The sequence below is a fragment of the Protomyctophum parallelum genome (assembly GCF_964188405.1).
Source record: "Protomyctophum parallelum genome assembly, chromosome: 16".
In the NCBI taxonomy this organism is placed as follows: Eukaryota; Metazoa; Chordata; class Actinopteri; order Myctophiformes; family Myctophidae; genus Protomyctophum; species Protomyctophum parallelum.
This window is the reverse complement of record NC_139711.1, coordinates 24,847,497-24,867,030: the sequence shown is the minus strand read 5'-3', so window position 1 is coordinate 24,867,030 and position 19,534 is coordinate 24,847,497. Positions and strand designations below refer to the sequence as shown.

The 19,534-nt window shown below is 43.8% G+C and overlaps 1 protein-coding gene across 2 annotated transcripts in view; it reads left to right on the top strand.

Moving 5' to 3' along the window:
* Positions 1-19,534, top strand: part of cyfip2 (cytoplasmic FMR1 interacting protein 2) — a 53,152-nt gene that overhangs the window by 7,218 nt on the left and 26,400 nt on the right. For both annotated transcript variants that reach the window (XM_083785292.1, XM_083785291.1), the window contains exons 2-12: positions 1,938-2,089; positions 5,505-5,594; positions 8,038-8,115; positions 9,850-9,951; positions 10,179-10,360; positions 12,465-12,561; positions 13,632-13,760; positions 14,144-14,248; positions 14,384-14,472; positions 15,950-16,187; positions 19,070-19,222. In XM_083785292.1, the coding sequence (XP_083641418.1) occupies positions 1,973-2,089; positions 5,505-5,594; positions 8,038-8,115; positions 9,850-9,951; positions 10,179-10,360; positions 12,465-12,561; positions 13,632-13,760; positions 14,144-14,248; positions 14,384-14,472; positions 15,950-16,187; positions 19,070-19,222 (1,380 nt within the window). In that variant the 5' untranslated portion in view covers positions 1,938-1,972. The remainder of the gene's footprint in view (positions 1-1,937; positions 2,090-5,504; positions 5,595-8,037; positions 8,116-9,849; positions 9,952-10,178; positions 10,361-12,464; positions 12,562-13,631; positions 13,761-14,143; positions 14,249-14,383; positions 14,473-15,949; positions 16,188-19,069; positions 19,223-19,534) is intronic.

The window sequence follows — 19,534 nt, the reverse complement described above, 5'->3', positions numbered from 1 at the left end:
TGGGCTCAGACACACGCATGCACGCACGCACGCATTTATTTGTAGTAAGGCCTATATCGAGTTCTCCAACAAGTCTATTTAAATTAATGCTCAGAAAGTGAAAATGTTCAAATGATCATTTAAGCATTCAACTATGTAAAGGAAAATATGTTAGTCCTACTGCTAACGCTGGCGATTTGTATGGGGACAGTAGTGTTGACTATAGACTATTTTTGCTGCACATACTGAGCCATTTCATGGAGGGCTTGAGGTCCAAGGATGAATGGAAGGGGGCAAACTAACAGTTTTTGCTGCCAAGGAATTATCAAGGCTTGTACACCATCAGAATATAATTTTCTACGTCCTGCGTGTTGGAACAGATTCCAAAAGGGTTTTTGTTCAGTAGAAAGTTGAGCAATTATAGCTTGACACAAGTAAGACACGCAAACGCGGGAAGCGAACGCAGCTCGTAAATGGCAATAACAACAATTAGAATAAATTACATACTTTTTTAAGGTTTTATTTTTAAAGTTCTATTTTTTGTGTTTTTTTAAGATTTTATTTTTAAGTTAAGTTTTTTTAAGTTAAGTGTTTTTGAAGTTAAGTGTTTAAGTTAAGTTTTTTTAAGTTAAGTTGTGTGTGTGTGTGTGTGTGAGTGTGTGTGTGTGTGTGTGTGTGTGTGTGTGTGTGTGTGTGTGTGAGTGAGTGCGTGTGTTTTGTGTGATACAGCTGCGCCCTCTGGTGGCGGGCGGGTGGTGTAACAGCGGGACAGACAGACAGACACACACACACACGGACACACAGACATGATCTGCAGGGTCTCATAGTTAGTGCTTATTGCATTCGCAATAATGTAACCTACAGCTATTATGCATTTTTCAGCTTGCCTACTTTTTGATACTCAGTATTATACTTTGGCAGTGGCTCTAATGCATTTGCAAACATTTTCTGTTTATAGAATGTGTATTCTTGTCCCTGCCTCACATTTTCCTCTTCGCCTTCCTCTTTTATAGCTTGTCTCGCACCGTCACACATGGCCATGCCTTAGTGTGCTAGTCACTCACCCAGTCTTACCCAAACACGGTGAAATAGCACGAAATTGCAATGCCGGCGTACTACATACACGCCTAGAAAACCCAAATCCGTACACTGAAATACCTCCCCATAGACGATGACAGTGGAGCGCTGTCATCGAACTTGAACTTGAACGTCGAACTTGAGCCATGGGAGACGCCACTGAGTGGCCCGAAGGGCCGCGAGTTGCCGTGTCGAAATTCGGTAGAGCCAACTCAGCCCCGTCCTAGTTGTTACCCGATATGGACAGAATAGTAAATGATGTCGAACCCGAACTCATCACCCAGCCACAGTGAAATAGCACTTCTTTACTAGTGAAAGCCACGCCTCCGTTTGCGTTCAAAATAGTAGTCGTGTACTATGTATGGATTTTGGGGTTTTCTAGGCGTGTATGTACGGAATTGCAATTCCGTGCTATTTCGCCCGCATTTCTGTGAGAAGCGGTTGAGTCACTCTGCAGTGGATATGTTTGTCCATTAATAACTGCCTGGTGTTTGACAGATGCGCCCTCCATTGATACAATACCTCACACTTCCCTAAAAGGCTTGTTGTGATTTTGAAGTACAGTATAGATACCGAACAATGGCAGATGTTTGGGTGCAATGCCTATCCTGGTATCGGCATGTGTGTCCTACAGTATAGACCAGGGGTCATTATTATGTTTTATTAATGGGATGTCTTAGATTTATTTGTTTGTTTTGTTTTAAAATGTATAAAAACATATATATATATATATATATATATATACCGTATATAAAAAAGAAAGATCTTTTGAAATATTTTTAAATGTAGGAAATTCAAATGGGATTTCTTTGTATTTACTCGAGTCGTGACCGGCGTTATAGGTTTTCTCTAACGCCTCTCTCTCCTTCGTTCTGTGACAGGCTGGGTGTTGTGTGAGTGACCCCACATCGTTACCATGACAACCCACGTCACCCTGGAGGATGCGCTGTCCAACGTGGACCTACTGGAGGAGCTGCCTCTCCCGGACCAGCAGCCATGCATCGAGCCTCCGCCTTCCTCCATCATGTACCAGGTAGGAGCCCTCCGCCTTCCTCCATCATGTACCAGGTAGGAGCCCTCCGCCTTCCTCCATCATGTACCAGGTAGGAGCCCTCCGCCTTCCTCCATCATGTACCAGGTAGGAGCCCTCCGCCTTCCTCCATCATGAACCAGGTAGGAGCCCTCTGCCTTCCTCCATCATGTACCAGGTAGGAGCCCTCCGCCTTCCTCCATCATGTACCAGGTAGGAGCCCTCCGCCTTCCTCCATCATGTACCAGGTAGGAGCTCTCTGCCTTCCTCCATCATGTACCAGGTAGGAGCCCTCTGCCTTCCTCCATCATGTACCAGGTAGGAGCCCTCCGCCTTCCTCCATCATGTACCAGGTAGGAGGCCTCTGCCTTCCTCCATCATGTACCAGGTAGGAGCCCTCCGCCTTCCTCCATCATGTACCAGGTAGGAGCTCTCCGCCTTCCTCCATCATGTACCAGGTAGGAGCTCTCTGCCTTCCTCCATCATGTACCAGGTAGGAGCCCTCTGCCTTCCTCCATCATGTACCAGGTAGGAGCCCTCTGCCTTCCTCCATCATGTACCAGGTAGGAGGCCTCCGCCTTCCTCCATCATGTACCAGGTAGAAGGCCTCCGCCTTCCTCCATCATGTACCAGGTAGGAGCCCTCCGCCTTCCTCCATCATGTACCAGGTAGGAGGCCTCCGCCTTCCTCCATCATGTACCAGGTAGGAGCCCTCCGCCTTCCTCCATCATGTACCAGGTAGGAGGCCTCCGCCTTCCTCCATCATGTACCAGGTAGGAGCTCTCCGCCTTCCTCCATCATGTACCAGGTAGGAGCTCTCCGCCTTCCTCCATCATGTACCAGGTAGGAGCCCTCTGCCTTCCTCCATCATGTACCAGGTAGGAGCCCTCCGCCTTCCTCCATCATGTACCAGGTAGGAGCCCTCCGCCTTCCTCCATCATGTACCAGGTAGGAGCCCTCCGCCTTCCTCCATCATGTACCAGGTAGGAGCTCTCCGCCTTCCTCCATCATGTACCAGGTAGGAGCCCTCCGCCTTCCTCCATCATGTACCAGGTAGGAGGCCTCTGCCTTCCTCCATCATGTACCAGGTAGGAGGCCTCTGCCTTCCTCCATCATGTACCAGGTAGGAGCCCTCCGCCTTCCTCCATCATGTACCAGGTAGGAGGCCTCCGCCTTCCTCCATCATGTACCAGGTAGGAGCCCTCTGCCTTCCTCCATCATGTACCAGGTAGGAGGCCTCTGCCTTCCTCCATCATGTACCAGGTAGGAGGCCTCCGCCTTCCTCCATCATGTACCAGGTAGAAGGCCTCCGCCTTCCTCCATCATGTACCAGGTAGGAGCCCTCTGCCTTCCTCCATCATGTACCAGGTAGGAGGCCTCCGCCTTCCTCCATCATGTACCAGGTAGAAGGCCTCCGCCTTCCTCCATCATGTACCAGGTAGGAGCCCTCCGCCTTCCTCCATCATGTACCAGGTAGGAGGCCTCTGCCTTCCTCCATCATGTACCAGGTAGGAGGCCTCTGCCTTCCTCCATCATGTACCAGGTAGGAGCCCTCCGCCTTCCTCCATCATGTACCAGGTAGGAGGCCTCCGCCTTCCTCCATCATGTACCAGGTAGGAGCCCTCTGCCTTCCTCCATCATGTACCAGGTAGGAGGCCTCTGCCTTCCTCCATCATGTACCAGGTAGGAGGCCTCCGCCTTCCTCCATCATGTACCAGGTAGAAGGCCTCCGCCTTCCTCCATCATGTACCAGGTAGGAGCCCTCTGCCTTCCTCCATCATGTACCAGGTAGGAGGCCTCCGCCTTCCTCCATCATGTACCAGGTAGAAGGCCTCCGCCTTCCTCCATCATGTACCAGGTAGGAGCCCTCTGCCTTCCTCCATCATGTACCAGGTAGGAGGCCTCCGCCTTCCTCCATCATGTACCAGGTAGGAGCCCTCCGCCTTCCTCCATCATGTACCAGGTAGGAGCCCTCCGCCTTCCTCCATCATGTACCAGGTAGGAGCCCTCCGCCTTCCTCCATCATGTACCAGGTACACACTTAGAGTATATATATAAAATGGAGATGTCAAAAGCGCAAAAGACATGGTGGCCGACAGTGGTATTGCAGTATGGGCCCAGCACTATACATGGCACGTGAACGCGCGCCATGCTCCATACGTGAACGCTATGCTCCATGCGTGAACGCTATGCTCCATACGTGAACGCTATGCTCCATACGTGAACGCTATGCTCCATACGTGAACGCTATGCTCCATACGTGAACGCTATGCTCCATGCGTGAACGCTATGCTCCATACGTGAACGCTATGCTCCATACGTGAACGCTATGCTCCATACGTAAACGCTATGCTCCATACGTAAACGCTATGCTCCATGCGTGAACGCTATGCTCCATACGTGAACGCTATGCTCCATACGTGAACGCTATGCTCCATACGTGAACGCTATGCTCCATACGTGAACGCTATGCTCCATACGTGAACGCTATGCTCCATGCGTGAACGCTATGCTCCATACGTGAACGCTATGCTCCATGCGTGAACGCTATGCTCCATACGTGAACGCTATGCTCCATGCGTGAACGCTATGCTCCATACGTGAACGCTATGCTCCATACGTGAACGCTATGCTCCATACGTGAACTCGTGCAATGATATCAACGGCCCAGTGCGTTCATGTATGGCCCATAACCAATCCCAGAATGCACTGGTTCCAACCCGGAAGAACGCTCATGCACCGGGTGAGCAACTCAATGCAAGTGGATGAGAGAAGAAATCCGGTGGCGTCTTAACTCTATGGGTACACACCAGTGTTGATAGAATGTTCCGTCGACTATACGTTTTTTCACTGACAAAAGCTAAATGGAAACTAAATGAAAACTAAGTTATGACTAAAACTAAGACTAAATCTATTGACAAATTTGTCAATACAATGTTAGGGAGGGAGTAGGGACTAGTGGACAAAATAAAAAATTTATCCGGCGAATAGGCGATCTGCAAGCACACAATATGTTGCAGCGGGGCGTATTGTGTGTTTGATCTAAAACTAGACTTGCACTAAAACATTTCAGATGACTAAAATGTGACTAAATCTAAATGAAGTTTTATTCCAAAGACTATGACTAAACTAAAATGAAGTCTTACTGTGGCACACAGTACGCACGCACCCACGATTCATATATATATACATGAATCATTTTATGTTTGGTTGCACTCCGGTGTTGCACTCTGAAAATAGCTGATCTGCAAGCACACTGCATCGCAGCGCAACGCATTGTATGCTTGTAGATCTGCTATTTTCACTAGTTTGCGCAATTGCAAGTGCTTCAGATACTTTCAGTGCTGATTTTAGAGCACATTACATTCATTCATTTAATTTTTAATATTGAATATTGTTTCCTCTGTTCTTCTTCCAGGCAAACTTTGACACAAACTTTGAAGACAGGAATGCATTTGTGACGGGCATTGCCCGTTACATAGAGCAAGCTACAGTCCACTCCAGCATGGTAAGACAAAAAGACTGAATTCCACTAAACTGTCTGTTTGGATTGTTCTCGTAACATGTTGTTTATTGATTTGATTGATGCATGTTGATGATCCAAATGTGCTTAAATTAGTCAGTGATCATCAGAATGTTGTCTTCGCATTATTCTCACTGGCAATTCCGTGTCTGCCAACACAAACTCATTTGAGAGACACATCCTTGCATACTCAAAGAGTGCTTTGTATTGTGTTGTAGTGGATTACTTTTTCCTTTGGTTCCTTTCTGAGTTTTTGGCTTCAGCTGAGGCTCTTTCACGCACGCACGCACGCACACACACACTCACACTCACACTCACACACACACACACACACACACACACACACACACACACACACTCACACACACCTCCTGGTGGGAGATGAATAAAGAATGTGATTTGACTGGCAAAGAGGGGAAGCACTGCTTCAAGTTAACCTCCTATTTAAATGAGGAAGTCCCATGGAGGTCTTCACTCTATTTGAGGCCTTTCCTCTTTTAGCCAGAGTGATTGAGAATCCTGTCTCGCCGGCTATACTGCTGCCTGGAACAATGTCTCTGAGCGGAAAATGGAACTACTGATTAAATGCTTATAGGACCCCGGCCATTATCCTTGAATTCTGTTGACAACATCAACATATTTTAGTCTTTCATTTAGTGTTTGAACTCATACTGGCTAGATTTTTCAATTAAACTAAAGTTGTTTTTCCATATTATTTAACGCTGACATAATTTTAATAAGCATTAACCATTCCTTATAAATGTGTTGTCCGACAACTTCTGCAAGCGCTATTTTAGTCGCAGGATGCGAGTGGGTGATCTACCCTGACACTTCTCAGTGGAAGTGCTCTGGAAGCAGAAATGTAATCTATATGTTAATAGTTACCAAAGAGAGTGGCAACACTAGCGTCGACTTCCCATTGTAACAATGGAATGCGGAAGTGCTCATTCTATCTCAATGGGATAGTTACAGCCATTCAGTATTTTAGCTGTGACGTGAGCGCCCCCTCCTGAGATACTTCCGGGTCCTACTTTTGTGTCGCTTTTGTGTCCCCATGGAGTTATACTGTGACGCTCCGTCGGACTAAATCTGAGACGAAAACAACCACGAAAGTCTCATTTTACCGCTTTCCTCGCAACAACAAAGCTGCGCTGCTCTCCAAAATCTGGCTGTGACAGGCCGTCTGCCCCACATGGAATACTATCGCCATTTTATTTGATTGTGTCAACTAAATCCTCATTAATGCAAACTAGATTCAACATACTCAAGCCTGCACACATTGTAAATATCCCCCGAAATATTTTACAGAGCAAATGGACTGTTGCCACCTTCAATAATAATGATAATAATAGTCTTTATTGTCTCCACATCATATATTTTTGTTGTCATGGACACTTGTACAAAACATTAATAATTATACTCGAGTTGGAAGCATTAAGACCCATTTTAACCCTCTATGGCTTCCTTTCTTAAAAATAACGTCAATTTAAAAAGATTCACGCGTTTAGATATTCTATTTACAATGAGATGCGGACGGGAGCTGGTGCCACTTGGACCCGGACGTAACGTAGCACTACAAAATGACGTCGGACTTAAATACTGAATTGGAGCAATGTTTGGAACTATAGCCCATATAGGAACCCGCTTTGTGGCGAGATCAAAGCGTGTCGCTATACTCTCCTACTCTACACTCTGGTTAATACATACTGTATGTTTTGTTGTTGCTTTCAAAAATATTCTCCACTCACCAGGGGAGGCATTTAATGGAGGATATGACCATCCTTGACCCCTTCAGTTTGCCATATTCTCTGCAACAAATATGAATATGCTCTGAAGCAACAGTGGCCTTGATTATCCTGCCCTGAGAAATCAGAATGGGGACCTCGGGGCAGTGCCGTTTCTCCTCTGTTTCTTTCCTGTCAGCATGGCTTTTAGACACTGATCTCTTAACTGCCCCTGACTCCACATCCCCATCTTCCAAACAGGTCCATGGACTGGGCAATGGTGTAATGGTGATTTTTGTTTTGGTACCACGTCATATTAATGACGTCACGCATTGCCATAACACAGACGCAGTATGGAACTTTCAGATGATACCTGACGTGCTGTGAGCATTGTGCATCAAGCATTACTATAATAATAATAATAATAATAATAATAATAATAAGCGTAATAATAAGGGTAATAATAATAATAACTTGAGTTGGCACGATTTTTTATAGTGCTTGATTGTGACGGTCTATGAATCGATTGATGCTCATTGCTCAGTGTTCAGCGGCTCAGGGGCGGCAGTGCCTCAGCGGTAGAGTGGCCAGGTAGAACAGCCAGATGGGAACTGTTGAGGTTCCCAGTTCGATCCCAGGCTCCCCCAGAGTTGTTGGTGTCAAAGTGTCCTTGAGCAAGACTCTGTGTGTTGTCTGTGTGTTAGAACGAGATGCTGGAGGAGGGACATGAGTATGCCGTGATGCTCTACACCTGGAGGAGTTGTTCCAGAGCCATCCCCCAGGTAACGCTCCATCCTTTTCATTACTTGTTCTTGTGTTTCATTAAAGCCTGATTTAGCATCGGCATTTTGTTAGGCATGCGTTGCAGCAAAGCGTAAATAAACCTGGTTTGGTTTCGACGCGGGGTGCATACGTTGTTTGTTAGAGTATACTGACAGTCCGACAGGCATTAGACAACCGTCGCTCCCGAAATGTGCTGCTGGTTACAACTAAACGTGACTCCTGACATGAAGCAGGTTCAAACTCACCCGTGTTTCCCAACATGTGCGGTAGGTTAAGTGTGAGGTTAGTAGGACTGCAGGGGCCAAACACATACAGTACACCCCTCAGACGCAACCGTGGACCAGTATAGAAAATATAGGTCTTCATTGAGTTTACCTTTGATAAAGGCTAATACTTTATTTTATTGTTCATTTGATAAAAAACACAAAGAACAGGGTTAAGAAGAACAGGGTTAATAGTGAACAGTTGTGAAAATAAATAAATACACATTTGACTGGACTAGAACTGTTACAGATGGCCATGAAAAAGAAAAGAATATATATATATTGACATTATCGATACATTATAGATTATACAGTATGCCTTGTCAGCTGCAGTTACATGAACCAATTTCCTCAGTCAGTTAACTTACTGATTAATTTAGAGGAGCATTAAATGAAATGATTGGATAGATGTCCTGTTTCTTCCACATGTTTCATATGTACAAACAAAGTAGCAATTTGATTTGATAATACTCCTGCAGTTATTTTATTTTATTCATGCGAGAAGGTAAGTCTAAAGACATAGCTCTCTCTCTCTCTCTCTCTCTCTCTCTCTCTGTTTCTGTTTCTCTGCCTGTTTTGCTCACTGTTACCTATTCATACTCCAGTTTTAGGTGGTGAGTAAAAAGAGAGAGTCAAAGTCGTACAATTAGTCACACGCGTTACCGCAGTGAAATTTGTTCTCCGCATTTGACCCACCTCTTGGAGCAGTGACCCACAGTGTGCGCCGCGCTCGGGAATCATTAGTTGATTTGAACCCCAATCCAACCCATTGATGCTGAGGTCTTTGGTATGACCCGGCCAGGGATCGAGACCCCGACCTCCCAGTTTCAGGGTAGGACACTCTAACCACAAGGCCACTGTCTGGAGCTTTATTGTTTTATAGCAGCTTTATAGATGTGTTTGGGTGAGCAGTGAGTCACTTACCACCGCGGCGTGACGTCATGTTGTAGTGTTTGGTAGTCACCTTATCACCTAAAACTGGAGTATGAATAGGTCATTACACAGTATGTCTCTTTATAATTCCCCAATATAGTTTCCTCTTGGAATTAGCAATTCTGTTCCACTCTCTATATTTGTCCGTTTCACTTACACAATCCATCAGACTCAACATAACATTCAGTAGAGTAGAGCTAAAGAACTAAAGCACCAAAGCAGCTTCATTGATTAATGCTGTTGTTCCTCTTCACTTTGCATTCAGTTCATACTTTCAATTTTACAGAGACATTTCAGACACTGAAACCAACAAAAGTAGAAAGGTTTCTACAGTGCACACACCACAAACTAGAGGTAATGACAAATTAGTGACATTGGCTAATAAATAAAATAAATTTGAAACATACTTTCCTACTGGTGAAATGCACAGCACAGCACAGCACAGCACAGCACAGCACAGAGAGCAGGATTACCTCATCGCCTGCCTTGCCTTCATCCATACCAGTCTGTGTAACAGCACCCTCTTCTGTTCCACAGGTGAAATGCAATGAGCAGCCCAACAGGGTGGAGATCTATGAGAAGACTGTGGAGGTTCTGGAGCCAGAGGTCACCAAGTTGATGAAGTTCATGTACTTCCAGGTTAGAGATTCAGTAATGATGAGTGCAGTCACCAAGGTCACAATGGTTCAAAATCACATGCCAGAGCCTTAAAAAATCTTTTCTTATGGGGGTTCCTTGGCATATATTTTCTAATTGGGGTCCACGGGCTAATTAGTGTCAATTTGGGGGTCATTGACATGAACAAGTTTGGGAACCACTGAAAGAGTACATTGTGTGATACATTGTCGTTGCTCCTGTGTGTCCAGCGGAAGGCCATCGAGCGGTTCTGCGGGGAGGTGAAGCGACTGTGCCACGCTGAGAGGAGGAAGGACTTTGTGTCGGAGGCCTACCTGCTCACGCTGGGCAAGTTCATCAACATGTTCGCTGTGCTGGATGAACTCAAGAACATGAAGTGCAGCGTCAAGAACGACCACTCCGCCTACAAGAGGTATAGGGCAGTGGTTCCCAAAGTAATGCATGTCAAACTGGGGGTCCTTTGAAATTAAACGTGTTGACAATCTCTGCTAGAGCCGTAAAAACCTTCTCTCGTGGGGTTCCCTGGCATATCTTTTCAAATTGGGGTCTGCAGGCTAAATTAGTGTCAATTTGGGGGTCCCTGACGTGAAAAGGTTTGGGAACCATGGGTATAGGGTGACACAAACATGTTTGAGTTTTATTATTTTGCTCTGTAACGCGACTTTGGGTACCTTGACAAGCGCTATATAAATTGTATGTATTATTACTAAAATTTCGCGGCCGCTCATCCCAGAGTTACTTTGCCGCGCACTATGGGAAGAAGGAAATTGCGGGAGTTGACTCCACATGTAGTAACGGATGGGTTATTAGTTATTATTATGTGTCCATATTAGTGTAGTGTAGTGTAGTCAACACGTTATGGCTCATAGACACTGCCCGGTATTTGCTCCGATTATGCTGTCGGGGAGCATTTTTGGCGCTGGCCGACAAAACCCCTGATCTGACGTACTGGTAGATCGTGATCTACCTTTTGGGCACCGCTTAACTCAACCTTTTTTGTCCCAGGGCACACTTTTCATAGCCTAAAAATCTCGGGGCACACCTAGATATACGGTTTGTGTACACTGTATATATACCGGTGTGTATATATAGTAGGAATATATATATAATATATATATAATATATATATATATAAATATATATACATATAGAATATTAGTGGTCCATGACATGAAAATGTTTGAGAACCACTGCTGTAAAACAACATTGGACAATGATGTTTGACAGTCAGCAATATTGTTGCTTATTCTAGATTTATTTTCTGACTTGATCTGGCCTGTTAACATTTTCATAGACCTGGTTGCTTGTTTCCCTCTCAGTCAATGTGGCAACCCTGGTCAGAGCCGTGTTGACTGTTGTGGTTCTGTATGATGATTTAGCTTACGTAGCACACAACAGCTAGGAGGATGCAGCAGGCTGATGCCGTCATGTTTAACAGTATTTTGCGCAATTTATGTCCCCGAATTTATGATATGGACTTATGGCTCCATCGCTGCCTCTTTCTTTAGTAGAAGTAGAAATTTAACGTGTTGCTGACTGTTTACCTCCCTCTCACACGCGCGCGCGCGCACACACACACACACACACACACACACACACACACACACACACACACACACACACACACACACACACACACACACACACACACACAGCTGACGTCCTCTCCCACCGACGTCAGCTGTTCATTTATCTCCTTATTCATACACGCTTTGAGCTGAGAGAAGCCATAAAGCGCCTTTTAAATATGACAATGCTGTATATATATATCAGCTGCACAGTTCAGGCAAGTGTCTGTGGCATATGTAACTTTAACAAAATAGGTTTGACAGCTTAAATCCGCGCGGCAGTGTTGTGTGTGTGTGGGACACGGGGTAGTGTTGTGTGTGTGTGTGTGTGTGTGTGTGTGCGTGCGTGCAATCAGAAGTACTGGCAGTAGCGAAATAACAAACGCGATCTGTCTAATCGTAGTAGTTAGGCAAAAACCAAGTACTTTCTAAGAACAATGTTAATGTAACTAAGACATTCGCTGAGCGAGCTATATTTTAAATACAGAGATTTAGAAGGAATAAGCGAAATGGTGAGGCGACTATAGGTAAGGTTTCTCTGCGGAGTGCGGAGAGGGAGATCCATAGGGGAGATCACATTACAGCAGCCAAAGAGGGAGGGGGTAGGCGGGGGGGGGGGTTGCGCACTGTTTTTCATTGGCTTGTCGCCACACGCGCACATCTTTTCATTGGCTAGTGCGCACATCTTTTGCGCCACGTGACAACTTTACAACTATTAAATTAGATTATTATTATTATTATTGATTGATCAAATGATTGATTGATTGAATACTTTATTAACAGTTTACAAATTAGTATAGTGGTACAATTTTACAATAATGCTCCCAGGACTCCCAGCACAGAGCCCCCCCCCCCCCCAAAAAAACAAACAAACAAACAAACAAACAACCTAGCTAAAATTAACTTAATGGTCTCAAATCTATTGTCCTTCTTGTCCTGTGTCTCCAGGGCAGCCCAGTTCCTGAGGAAGATGGCGGATCCTCAGTCCATTCAGGAATCTCAGAACCTGTCCATGTTTTTAGCCAACCACAACAGGATCACTCAGGTCGGCATGCATGCTGTCGTAGCGTTGCGTGGTTTCATCGCTATGTGGACAAATTCGTTTCAGAACTAGGCCGTCGAGACAGTAATGGTTTTTAAGCGAGTGCTGTTGTTTTTAAATTCATTTATTTTTTGTTTTTCTTTTAGGTTTAATGATCTCAATTACACGCACACAACCTGAACCTTGAGCATTCAGTGGATTTTCTGTGGTCTGGGGTTTTCTCTGTGTGTTTTCTCTTTTTAGGTGGAATGAAAACAGGCAAAATGACAGTGACATCTGCTGGCAAATTGTTATGTCATATATGGGATTTGTGGACTCTTACATCACAGTCCACAGGAGAATCAGAGCACTTGTTTGAGCCAGAAAACCGCAGACCACAGAAAAGTTCAGGTTTTTTGGGTGCAATTGAGCTCAGAAAACTAAAAAACTAAAGAAACTAAATAAAAACATCAATACTGCAATGTAGAACTACTCTGTTATAGTAAAAATTTACTAATGTACATGAAAATTGAAATGTACATGAGTACAAAAGTACAAAAGTATTGCAGCGTTAACAGTTTGACCAACCAGGAAATGCCTGGTAGTGAACGTGAAACCAAAGATTTTTAAAGATGGATTGTCATGATTTTTTTCCACCCTAAAACATGATCATCAGGTCTTATTGATATAAGGAGGAAGATTTTTTCCAAAAAAGTGTACAGTATAAGATTTGTTAAAATGTTGTTTTTATGTGGGCACCCCCACCAGTTCATTAAGTATGCCTGGTTTGCCTGGTGGGTGGTGAGGGGTGGTGATCCACCTGAACTTAAGCCGCACCCACAGCTGTAGTTGTATGATTGAGGGGGAGGGGTTAGGGGAGGTGCTGACAATGTGATGTCACTATATTACTGTTTTTTTCATTGGCACGTTTGACTGTCAAGGGTTCAGCCTCCAGGAAGAAACCCTAAATACAAAGGGAATACATCATTGCACATACAAATGACTCCAGGGTGTCTAATGAAGTACTGTCCTCCCGAATAGCAAGTTTCAAAGCTATAACCGATGCTCCGTTGTGTGTTTCCTGTTACGTACAGTGCCTGCACCAACAGCTAGAGGTGATTCCTGGCTACGAGGAGCTGTTGGCGGACATCGTCAACATCAGTGTTGACTATTACGAGAACAAGATGTACCTCACACCCAGTGAGAAGCACATGCTGCTCAAGGTACATAACATACAGTATGTCATTACGCCTCTGTGTCTTATGAGGTCATCATTGGGGTGGATGAGGGGGTGGGGGATCCATGTCTCTGCTTTTGATGTCTCCACTCTGCTCTTTCATTTTTGCCAGGTGCTTTAAAAGCATCCTGACCTACATTCACTGCTACCTCTAATAGCGACCGTAGTGGACACTTTTTCACGATTGGCTGCCTCGTCTCTATAGGCTTCCTCTAAGCCAGTGGGAAATTTACCCATTTTTGTATTATTATTTATTTTGTTTGTGAAAGTTCAAAAGAAACAAAAGATTGCTGGAAAATATCCTACAAGTATTTGTCTTCCAAATCACACCCTATGTAAACTGAAACCCCTCTCTTCATAATATGTCAGGTAATGGGCTTTGGGTTATACCTGATGGACGGGAACGTCAGTAACATCTACAAACTAGACGCCAAGAAGAGAATCAACCTGGGCAAGATTGACAAGTTCTTCAAAGTAAGGCTCTAAAAGTCATACTGTGTAACTTCTTCAATGAAACAAAAGTTAATTTTGGTATAATCCTTTGACTTTGAATCATTTGTCATGAACACAAAATAAGCAAATAAAGACCTTGTCTTCGTATCTCCTCAGCTCCAAGTAGTGCCTCTGTTTGGGGACATGCAGATAGAACTGTCCCGCTACATCGAGACCAGCGCACACTACGAAGAGAACAAGTCCAAGTAAGAACCAGAGCGACATGGATGTGTGCATGGTTGAGCCATGAAATGCCAAACAAATCAATTAACATTGTTGCGCAATGGTGGAAAAAGTACTCAATTTTTTTTTACACATTTTTAACCCATTCTGACCTGAGATCAGATTCATAGGAGGTTTCCACTGGACACACACTGGTCTGATTAACCCATTCTGACCTGAGATCAGATTCTAAAAATGTCAGTCGTTCTTCGATTTTTCAAAAATAGCAGACCTACAAGCTCGTATCGCGCCACTCGGTGGCGCAATATGAGCTTGTAGATCTGCTATTTTTAAATAGCTAAAGCATAACATGATGCTAACACCAAAATGGGTTCCCGTTCAGAATGGGTTAACATTGTTGCGCAATGGTGGAAAAAGTACTCAATTTGTTTTTACACATTTTTAAGTAAAACTATCAATACTGCAATATAAAAATACTTCGTTACAAGTGAAAGTCCGGAATTCACAATTTACTTGAGTAAAAGTACAAAAGTATTGGTATCAAAATGTACTTAAAGCACCAAAAGTAAAAAGTACTTTATGCAGAAGATGTCCCATTCCAAGTTTTCAAATGTACAAAGATATTTTGAAAGTAGCAGCTCTACAAGCTCACAATGCGTCGCGACACATTGTGAGCTTGTAGATCGGCTATTTTCAAATGGCCGGAATGTATATAGGGTTAATGCATGTTTGGTAATAATAATCAGTAACTAAAGTGTTCAAAATAATTGTAGTGGAGCAAGAGTACAATGTTTGTAATAAATGTAGTGGAGTAGAATTAAAAGTACTGACATTTTGACATGCTCAAGTAATACCCAATACAAATAACAAATACCTCAAAATTGTACTTAAGTACAGTTCCACCACTGTTGTTGTGTTACATCATGGTTACAGTGAAACCCAGTACAGGCGTGTAAAATGGATTGAGACTAGCTTTCAAATGCTATCATTGTGCAATGAATAGTTCAGATGTTATGTACAAAAATGTTAACTTGACCTTTACATTTGACCACCAAATTGCTATTCTATGCTAGATTTAGAGTTAAACGACACCTAATATACCGATTTTCTCCGAAACGATATTTATATTTGTATAGAACCCTTCACATCACATTAGTACACCATCAAAAATCCAGTCGATGATATCATGATATGGATAATAATATTGACACTCGGGATGTCCCCATCACATTATTTTTATTTATTTTTGCTCCCGATTACGTGATCGGCCACCGATTTCCACTCACATCGGCATGGACGTTGTCAGTGCACACCACTTTGCCTTCCACAAAACACATGCCAAAACCTTGACCCCCCCTCCCCCCATGTCTGTCTGTCTGTCTGTCTGTCTGTCTGTCTGTCTGTCTGTCTGTCTGTCTGTCTGTCTGTCTGTCTGTCTGTCTGTCTGTCTGTCTGTCTGTCTGTCTGTCTGTCTGTCCGTCTGCCTGCCTGCATGAACAGGTGGACCTGCACTCAGAGCAGCATATCTCCACAGTACAACCTGTGCGAGCAGATGGTGCAGATCAGGGAGGACCACATCCGCTTCATCTCAGAGCTGGCGCGCTACAGCAACAGCGAGGTGGTGACGGGCTCGGGCCTGGACAGCCAGAAGTCGGACGAGGAGTACCGTGAGCTGTTTGACCTGGCCCTCCGGGGCCTGCAGCTGCTCTCCAAGTGGAGCACGCACGTCATGGAGGTGGTGAGTAGAGAAGTTCATGTTTTATGCCCCCCTGTGTGGGTGTATGTGAGTCAGGCGCAGGCAGACCTTCGCGCACAGCCGCGTCAGAAAGAACCTGACGCCCGACGTCAACCCCCGGCTTTTTAGACAGCTGGTGGATGGAAAAGAAGCTCCACCTCCGCGTCAGTCAGCCGCGGAGGTGGAGCTTCTTTTCCATCCACCAGCTGTCTAAAAAGCCGGGGTTGACGTCGGCTGTGCGCGAAGATGTTGTGCCTGAGCCCAGTGTGTCAGTGTTGTTTTTTTGGCAGCACATTTCTATTTTAGTTTAGCCATAGTCTTTGGAATGAAACTTCATTCGGTTTGAGTCATATTTTAGTCATCTGAAATGTTTTAGTGTTATATCGTACAATTATAGTCGACTAAATTGTTTTTTTTGTGCATTTTAAATTTAAATTTAAAATGCATTTTAGCGGTACCATTTGATGCCATCGTAATGATTGATTTTACACTTATGTAGTGTAGCTAATATTGTTTTCTTTTGCACTATTTTCATCATGCAACCAAGTGTAAAATGACTTATACTGGATGTATTATTGTCCACCCTTCCTAACTAAATGTTAGTCTAGTTTTTATTTGTTGACAAAATTGTCAATATATTGTCATTTGTCATCATAGCTTGGTATTCATTTAGTTTCCATTTAGTTTTTGTCAGTGAAAAAAGGTTAGTCGACGAACATTTTTTCTCATCGTATTAGAGGTACTCACCACTGGTACCTATTGTGATAAAATGTCTCCACGGTGTGCCCTTTCAGAGATATCGTATATATATATATATCGCGATACAGTGAATGTCTTAATTTATACTTGTAGAACGACGGTTTCGTTTGCCAAAGGTATTTTGGACTAAATGGTCTGTCACTCCCTTTAAAAAAATATTGTGATTGTATATTATATTTTTCCTTCTAAAATAGTTAGTCCCAAATAATTCTTATTGGCTGGTTTCTGATTAGACCGCATACTAAATGTCATGATAATCTACACCTTAAATCAGTTTATATCAATCCAAGGTGCGTTGTAGCTAATCCATGCTAGCATTTTTGACGTGATGTTCACATACATATCAGCTAAATCTGGATATTTCTATCGAATATGTTCGTTACCATGAGATTGTTGTTGTTTGTCAATGTTGTTCCTTTGGCAAAAGTTGACAATGTACTGTAACAAAGCCTGACTGGACTGGCTGAGTAAACAAGGAAGTGGCTCTATGCCTCTATCTGGTGGCCGTAAAGTGTAACTACTGTACTTTCTCCAGTAGGAATGGTTTTACGAGTTCAATATTGTCAATTGTTTGTAACCGTTTTAGTTAAGCAATAAGCCACGCGAGGTCCGAGGGTACCGTGTATTTTATAATGTGTGAGAGGGTTGGAGACACTCAGCCATTTTAAAATACAAGGTAACCTCAGACCACTGGTGGCTTTTTAATTTCGCCCGTACCCAAGCACGTTCGGTTCGGTACATGCTTGGTCCCGAGGTTCGGGACCCACCCCTAGTGCTGGGTAGGTTGTGTGTTGTTGTTCCGTGTTGCTGTACAATTTAGGCATTTAGCAGACGCTCTTTATCCAGAGCGACTTACATTAAGCAATAACAAAAAGCATGGCATACATCACATATATAAAAAGTAGTTATCATGAAACATGCGTAAGCTAAGAACGTAACAGTGGAGTGTAAAGTTACTATACATACTATACTATATTATATATTATACATGTGTACTATAAAGTGCTATGACTACATGAAATGCAATTCTAGTGCTGTCTACGTAACATGCTATGAGTCTGTTTAAAATACTATCTAAGTCTACCTAAAGTGCTATCTAAGGGGCTAGGGCAAGTGCTACGGGCCATGGTGGAGTCTGAAAAGGTGGGTTTTCAGTCTACGGCGGAAGATTGGGAGTGAGGCTGCAGTTCTGATTGTGATGGGAAGTGCATTCCATAGTTTTGGAGCCAGAAGGGAGAAGAGTTTGGGACGTGTGGAGCGTTGTCCCGGCGTTTTTAGTGAGGGTACTTCCAGCTTCCCTGCGTTGGCTGATCTGAGTGTGCGGGAGGGTTTGTAGGGTACGATCATACTTGTAAGATATGGGGGAGCCATTTGCTTTGAATGCCAGCATCAGAGTTTTGTATTCTGTGCGGGCAGCGACCGGGAGCCAATGAATGTCGTGTGTCTGTGTATATTGTCAGGCCAGCGCATCACGGAAAGGTCTCAAATGTAATGGTGTTCGTGTATCTGCTTGTGTGTAGGGCTGAAACTATCGATTATTTTCTTACCGATTATTCTATTGATTATGTTTTCCGATTAACCCATTTAGGCCTAAGGCCGATTCTAAAAACGCCTCTAAATCCTGACCTAAGGTTTCTGAAAAACTTCAAATATTTATATAGCAGCATCAAAAAAATTACATTTTTGAATACTGTACATACTGTACAGAACCCAAATATGGGTTCCCGGCCTGAGGGGGTAAGATACCAATATGGGTTCCCGCCCAGAATGGGTTTGAATGATCAAGAAGCACAGTTTTTATATATTAATGAATTGATGAATGAAACAAAAACACATTGAAGTACATGTTTCTTTTAAATAATCGAGTAAATTGCTGTCATATTTTATACTTTGTCGTACAGAGGTGTCACGCAAAATAAATGTTTGATTTTTGCCCCAAAAAGGGACACCAAGTTGAAAGTGGTTAACTTTCTCCATGGTCCGTTTATGCTACTGTACAAAAACATACCCCCCCCCCCCTTCTTAGCAGTTGGTGTTGTTTTTTATTCTAGGATAGTTGATACTATAGTTGGTACTGCACTGGTACAGCTGAACCTCTCTCTCTCTCTCTCTCTCTCTCTCTCTAGTACTCGTGGAAGCTGGTCCACCCGACAGATAAGTTCTGCAACAAGGACTGCCCTGGCACGGCGGAGGAGTATGAGCGGGCCACGCGCTACAACTACACCAGCGAGGAGAAGTTTGCCCTGGTGGAGGTCATCGCCATGATCAAAGGCCTGCAGGTTCAAGTTCACCCGACAAGAATACATACACAGTGGTGTACTTAAAAGTACACCACTCTTATTTTGTGCTCAACACACAAAGATTTATAATACATTTGTGCACAGTAATGAGCAGGATAATATGTCTATAGACATACAGATATATGCTACCTTAGAATAGCATGTAGCCCTGTTTGACAGTGCATAAACATAATTGCCTTGACATTAACGAGCATCAACACACACCTGCCCTCTGCAGTCTGTCAGTGCTCTAGTCTAAAGTGAATGGAGTGTCATTTATCTCCAAAAGCCCATGATGTCATTCTGGTAATC